General features: G+C 40.7%; 1 protein-coding gene across 3 annotated transcripts in view; it reads right to left on the reverse strand.

Annotated features, from left to right (window-relative positions):
• Window positions 1–7,674, reverse strand: part of Znf143 (zinc finger protein 143) — a 48,368-nt gene that overhangs the window by 4,275 nt on the left and 36,419 nt on the right. For all 3 annotated transcript variants that reach the window (XM_013028802.1, XM_013028801.1, XM_013028803.1), the window contains exons 13-14: window positions 6,139–6,287; window positions 3,404–3,565 (exon numbers count right to left, since the gene is read on the reverse strand). In XM_013028802.1, the coding sequence (XP_012884256.1) occupies window positions 3,404–3,565; window positions 6,139–6,287 (311 nt within the window). The remainder of the gene's footprint in view (window positions 1–3,403; window positions 3,566–6,138; window positions 6,288–7,674) is intronic.

Genomic DNA, 7,674 nt, shown 5'->3' on the forward strand with positions numbered 1-7,674 from the left:
AATCGAACCCAGGGCTTCAGGCATGCAAGGCAAGCGCTCTACCGCTGAGTCACCTTCCCAGCCCCTTGTCTAGACTCTTGAGGAATACTCACAGAGAGGAGATTTATCTAAGATTACAAAATTAACAAACAGTACAACAGGGTAAAGGACACAGAAAAGTGATGTGTCATACCATATTCCATCAGATACAGCTGTCCCTAGGTTCTGTTTCCTGTAAGTACCTACTTGGGAAATTACACATATAGACTAATTACTATCATAATGTCTATTTAGTTCTGAGAGCGGATTGGTGCTGTGACAGACACTATTTTTTCCTGTTTACCTGTTATGTTTCTTAACTAGAATTAACTGGTAAAACTGAAAAGATCAGTGACATTACTGACAAAAAGAAGCATCTCTTCTCATACTCATTTCCCATCTTTGACTCCAGGGAACTTTTTCCTAACCCTCCTGAAGTTCCTAGCCAGAAGAAACAACAGACTTTTGTGGCTCTTGTACCACAATCACACAATGATAGTGTACCAGGGATTGACCTCAGGGATTGAACTGCCACTCAGGCAGTCCCTTTCCAACTTGAGCTGTGCCTTTAACTCCTTTGTACAACTGTCACTTTTTTTTTTTTTTTTTATTCTTGTTGTTTTTTGGCGGGTCGTGGGGCTTGAACTCTGGGCCTGGGTGCTGTCCCTCAGCTCTTGAGCTCAAGGCGAGTACTCTACCACTTGAGCCACAGCGCCACTTCCAGCTTTATGACGGTTAATGGGAGATAAGAATCTCATGGATGTTCCTGCCTGGGCTGGCTTTGAACCACAATCCTCATATCTCAGTTTCCAGAAGTTAAATAGCATAAGTCTAATCCACAAATCAAAGAAGGAATGATAAAAAATTCCAAATTAAAATTTAGTGAGTCAGCCAGCCACCCATAGCTCACACCTGTAATCCTAGCTATGCAGAAGCTGAGATTTGAGGATTGTAGTTCAAGGCCAGCCCAGGCAGGAAAGTCCTTAAGACTCTTTTCTATAATTAACCAGAAAACCAGAAGTAGCACTGTGGCTCAAAGTGGTAGAATGCTAACCTTGCATGAAAAGAGCTCAGGGAAAGAGCCCAGGCCCCAAGTTCAAGCCCCTAAACCACCACCACCAACAACAAAACAGTGGTAGAGCACTTGCCTTGCATGCATGAGGCCCTGGGTTCGATTCCTCAGCACCACATAAGCAGAAAAAAAAAGCCAGAAAGTGGTACTGTGGCTCAAGTGGTAGAGTGCTAGCCTTGAGCTGAAGAGCTGAGGGACAGCGCCCAGGCCCAGAGTTCAGGCCTCACAACTGGACCCCCCTAAAATGAGCTGGGCGCCAGTGGCTCAGGCCTGTAATCCTAGCTCCTCAGGAGGCTGAGATCTGAAGATCGCAGTTCAAAGCCAGCCCCAGCAGGGAAATTGGTGAGATTTTTTTTTTGGGCCTAGGCACTGTCCCTCAGCTCTTCAGCTCAAGGCTAGCACTCTACCACTTGAGTCACAGCGCTATTTCCAGCTTTTTCTGCTTATGTGGTGCTGAGGAATCAAACCCAGGGTCTCAGCATACAAGGCAAGCACTCTAACACTGAGCCCCCCTCCCCCCATGAGATTCTTATCTCCAATTAACTGCTCAGAAAACCAGAAGTGGCACTGTGGCTCAAGAGCTAAAGGGCTGAGACAGCACCCAGGCCCAGAGTCCAAGCCCCACAACCGACAAAAAAAAAAAAAAAAAAATTAATGAAAGCTAACTAATATCAAGAATGAAAGATCCATTTCCCGAGCCTATCTCTATTAGGATAATAAAACAGTTAGGGCTGATGGCATTAGGTTCTAGGGTAGAACACCCAGTAAGCCTAAAAGCCCGGAATTCAAGCTCAGTCCCATTATCATTATACTAATGATAAAGGCAATTTAGATGCAAAACACAACCTCCGCTAGAAACAAAAGGTGGTGGGAGGGGGCTATGGATGTAGCTCAGGGTCTGTCCTGGCCTGGCATTAGAGAGGTCTGAGGTTTGATCCCAGTACCACTTTAAAAAAAAAAAAGGGGGTATGAGAAATAATAGAAGAAGAAAAGGGGAAATGGAGAGAAGGTTGGAGAAACAGAAAGAGAATGAGCCAGAGAAGGATTTTGTTCCTGTGAACATAAACAACTTAAATGTTTTTAAGTGTTACAGATAATTCACAGGCTGAGTCCAAACATCCTAAGGGGACGCTAACCTTTGTGCGATCGATGGTCTACAGCTGCAGCAGAAGGAACAGTGACAATGTCTAGTCTCACATCTCCAGTTTCCCAAAGCTGTCTACTTTTATTTTGGCTATAAAAGCCTCATCTCTGGCTTAGTGGTAGAGTTTTTGCTTAGCATGTGTGAAGCCCTGAGTTCGATTCTTCAGTACCACATAAACAGAAAGGCCAGAAGTGGTGCTTGGCTCAAGTGGTAGAGTACTTGCTTTGAGCACAGAGAAGCTCAGACTCCAAGACTGAGTTCAAACTCCAAGACTGGCAAAAAAAAAAAAAAAAAAAAAAAGCCTCATCTCCAGACTAGTTGAAGGACACATAAGCTCCAGACAAGGATCTGAGGAATGTTTGCCTTAGGGTCACTGTTTTTAAAGACTAGCAACTATAGTAAATCTATCTTAGGTAAATACCCAGAGTCAGGTATTTACCCAAACAGGGCTATAAACCTATTCAGGAGCCTTAGAGCCTCAGAAATGACTGATTAGTAGGGAATACCAGCCTGAAGGCTAGTGGTTGTGTTTTGGTCATTTGGTTGGTTGGTCTGTTTATCTGCCTCTCTCAAGTAAATAGTATAATAAAATACATGAGGGCTGGGGAAGGGAGCTTAGAGATAGAGTGCTTGCCTAGCATGCATGAAGCCCTGGGTTCCATTCCTCAGTACCATATAAACAGAAAAATATAGAATGGCTCCAGAGGTAGACGCTCTGGGACAGTGTAAAGGCCAAGTTCAAGGCCCAAGACTGCCAAAAACAAAAACAAACCATGAATCACAGGGCACTGGTGGCTCAAACCTATAATCTTAGCTACTCAGGAGGCTGAGATCTGAGGATGGGGGGTTCAAAGCCAGCTGTAGCAGAAAAGTACATGAGAGTCTTATTTTCAATTAACCACCAGAAACCAGAAGTGGCGCTGTGTTACTGCATTAACCTTGAGCAAAAGAGCTCAGGGACAGCGCGGAGGCCCTGAGTGTAAGCCCCATGACCAACCAAAAAAGAAAAAGGATTCTCATGGACTTTCCTTCTAGAGCTGGCCTTAAACCTCAGTTCTCAGATCTCAGCTTCCTGAGTAGCTAGGATTACACATGTGGACCATGGGTACTTAAATATAGCTTTACTACTGATGTATGTACTATTTGATATAAAAGTCAAAAGTATTTACCTGTTGTCCTTCTGTGCCCTCAGCAGTGACCATAGCAACAGAGTGTGTTCCTGCTGACGAGATGACTGCGTCATGAGTAGGCACTGTGATAGGCGTGCCGTCCTGTGTCACCATCGTGATGGTGTTGCCAATGGCCTGCATGTCAGCCTGAGATATATTGACCTGCAAAAAAAAAAAAATAGTTCATTTTACTGGTCAGTCAATATTTCTTGCTGCATTTGTCATAAGTAAGGATTGAGCTTAATCCTTGCTTAAGTTTACTTTGTAGGAACAAATATACCTTTACAAAGGAATAAACTTTCAGCAAAATGCAGATTTCTTGAATTCATATAATCCTTTTTATCTCTATTGCTAATTTAGATGATTATTTCTGCAATAATTTCTATAATAATTCAACTTCTCTCTAATCCTGCTCTCATTACTCTCTATACCTTGATACTTTTTTTTTTTTTGGCCAGTCCTGGGGCTTGATCTCAAAGCCTGGGCACTGTCCCTGAGTTTCTTTTGCTCTCTACCACTTGAGCCAGAGGGCCACTTCTGGCTTTTTCTGTTTATGCAGTACTGAGGAATCAAACCCAGGTCAGGATTTCATGCATACTAAGCAAGCATTAAGCCACAATCTAAGCCCATCTTGATACTTTTCTAAAACAAAGAAGAGCAAGTCTCATCGTGCTCCCTACTTAACTTTTTTTTTTTTTTGGGGTCCGGTCGTGGGGCCTGAACTCTGGGCCTGGGCGCTGTCCCTCAGCTCTTCAGCTCAAGGCTAGCGCTCTACCACTTGAGCCACAGCGCCACTTCCGGCTTTTTTCTTTTTGCTTATGTGGTGCTGAGGAATCGAACCCAGGGCCTCATGCATGCAAGGCAAGCACTCTACCACTGAGCCACCTTCCCAGCCCCCCTACTTAAATTCTTATCCTTAACTACAGTTCAGACTTTTTACATGACATTCCTGACCTTTCATGATCTGGCTTCTACAAATTCTCCAGATTCATCTTCTACTATATTCAAATCTGCATCTGACAGCCATGACTGTTTGCAGTTCACACAGTGTCACATTTTGTTATATTTTCATGGCTTTGCTGTTTCCTTCGTTCTCTCCCTGGTAAACTCAAGAAAATCCTCTAAAACCTCTCTGAGAACGACCATTCTCTAGGAAGGCCTCTAGGATTTCTTCTAAAAATTACCCTTCACTTTAGAGAGGTCTTTCTCCTGCTAGACTATGAAACCTCTCTTCATGTTCTTCTAGTACTGTACCTAGTACTGGTAGATGATTAATAAATGTCTATGTTTGACTGACTTAATCTCTCAAATCTCCAAAAGACATGGGAAAATTAGGTATAGAGAGAACTGGTATAGGACGGATAGTTATTTTGAAATACATGGAGAGGAATTACATTTTGTATGGTCAGAGACTGAGCTATGAATGGATGACACTAGAGTTACTGAACAATGGGACAGGCTGCCTCTTTAGAGAAACTGCCCAACCATCCAGAGTATCTCAGTAGGGGTGGTTTCAGAGCTGCTACAAAAAGGATTTCTCTTGAATAAGGAGGGAGAAAGATTAGATCAAATGACCTCAGAGGAACTCTGTATGTGGTGATCTCATTAAAGACAAAGTGTTAGGGTTGACGTTGAATTAAAACTAGGTTAAGTAATTCTGTTCAATCTTGTATATTAATCAGTGGAAAGAGAGCACTGTGCTATTGAAGTGGGCAATGTGGAATGGATGTGATGCAATGGTAGGGGTACCTTGTATTATTCAATCCAGAATATGTGCAGTTTCTGAGCTAATGCCAGAATGGTAACGGGTATCAAAACAAAGGCAAATTAAATGTGAAATAATGTAAAGCTCTGTGAGATGGGTAAGGAAAAAGGCTCTGAGGATAAAGAAATACAAACTAGAGGATAAAAGGGACATCATACCCTATGTACCTATTTTTACCAGATTCTAAAACACCTTTAGCTAAAGCTTAAAAGAAAATCAAAGCTGAATTAATGTAGACTAATGGCACCTAGAAAATAAAGACAGCTATCCAAAAATAGCTTTTCTTGGGGAAAACTGAAATGTCTACTCATAAACTCTGTGAAGCAGGTTGAATGAACTACCAAGGCTTCTAGTAAAAAGAGTATGGGAAATTTTGAGGTTTGCCTTGATACTTATTTCCCAGCATTTTAAAAAATGTTTCCATCACATCCGCATCACCTCAGCCAATGATGTGTTATTGCTTTCTCATTCTCCCTTTCATTCTTTGAGAGGTGTTTCATACCTTGACTCAATCACTTCACCTTTTCCCCCTACCTTGGATGCTGTCCCTGAACTTTTACTCAGAGCTAGTGCTTTACCACTTGAGCCACAGCTCCACTCCCCCTGCTCTGCCCACCCCCTTTTTCCCTGTAATTTATTGAAGATAAGAGTCTCACCGACTTTCCTGCCAGCTGGCTTTGAATCAACAATCCTCAGCTCTCAGCCTTCTGAGTAGCTAATGTTACAAGTATGAGCCACAGGCTCATTACCTCACCTGTGCTATACTAGTAATACCATTTGGATTTTACAGAGGTGCAAGCCTTTCCTCTATTAATCTTGCTTCACATAATCTTTTCAACAGAATACAGCAAACCTTTAGGGTACCTGTCACTGCCTAGCAACTTTATGTCTTGATATTCAAGACCCAGCTTGTCTTTCAAGCCCCAGTACAGAGAAGTATTAACTTGTTTGGTTTTTGGTAGATACTTACATGTTGAGTCCCATCCTGGGATATGAGTGTAACTTGCTGACTCAAACCAGACTGAGTTACTGTGGCTACTTGTGTAGATACAACATCATCCCCTTCAACGCCTGTAACATATGTGATCTGGGACCCTTTAAGAACATCTTCACCTTGACCTGTTTTAAAATAAATGAATGATTTTTGTGACCAAGTAACCAATCTTTACAAAACAGAAGACATTTTAAATATTAAAATTATGTATATATATATATATATATATATATATATAGTTAAAATGTATTACATTCTAAACCATGAAAATTGGCTTCTTCTACCTCCACATTACCAAATCAAATCAGTCCAAATCAAACCTTTCCCATGAAATTTAAGTGCTTTTATTTTTCTCTTGGTTGGAATAATTATATGATATTGTTTGTATACATGTGTTGAGGATAAGGAGAAGAGGAACTGTATAGAAAGACGGGCAGAAATAACTCTCAATATAAGATAATATCTTCTAAATTCTTATAGTAACTTCAGATGCCATAAAGGGAATAAGGCAGTCTTCCTAAACATTAACCACAAAACCAGAATGGTTTGTAAATAAATCTACTAACTCATTTAACACAAGAGGGCACAAGTTATTAGCACACAATGACATCATTGTGTAAAGCAATGTAATGCTGTATATCTGGAGTGAAGTTAATCATTTAATAAGTGACAAAACAGGAATACAGGCTCACTTCTTTATTTCACAAAGAATCAGTAAACAGTAACTTCTACAAGTCATTACTGCTATTCTTGGCAACCAATGAGATTACAGATCCATCTCTTCCAATATTTTCCACTATCCATGACACCAGAGAGGAAATTTTTTCCTTCCCCAATTAAAAGGACTATACTAATTTCAGAACATTTACAAAGTCAGTGGTTGATGCACACTTTCATTTGACTACAGTCATCAAGGTGTAATTTCCAGATGGTCATTATTCTACTCCTTTTTATTTCATAGCTATTTACTTTTTATTATTCCAAAGACTTAGAAAACTCAGGGGTTATATAAGAGAAAAAGAACACAGATCTATTCCTACTAGAAAAGCAATTGTAGTTTTAGTTTTTTAAATGTTATTATAGGCAAAGGAATAAGAACCCCTAATAATCTGAATTATCAACATGTAAGGAAAAGAATAAAAAAAGCCTTATAAACCACATTTTATATAATTAAAGTCAGCTTTCTAACTAGAAAGATTTAGCAGTTATAGTATCATTTTATTTACTTCTTTCCTTTGAACAATTTCCAAGTATACCATTAATTGTAGTCATCATGATGTACAACTGCTACAGAATTTACTCCTGCTGCCTAACTAGAATTTCATACCCTTTGACCAACATCTCCCCACACAGTGTAAATCTAACTTGGAGTACTTTGGCTAGAAAATAATTTAGCACTCAAGACCACAGGAACTGGGGCTGGGAAGGTGGCTCAGTGGTAGAGTGCTTGCCTTGCATGCATGAGGCCCTGGGTTCGATTCCTCAGCACCACATAAGCAGAAAAAGCCGGAA

This window comes from Dipodomys ordii, unplaced genomic scaffold (genome assembly GCF_000151885.1).
Source record: "Dipodomys ordii isolate 6190 unplaced genomic scaffold, Dord_2.0 Scaffold113, whole genome shotgun sequence".
NCBI lineage: Eukaryota > Metazoa > Chordata > Mammalia > Rodentia > Heteromyidae > Dipodomys > Dipodomys ordii.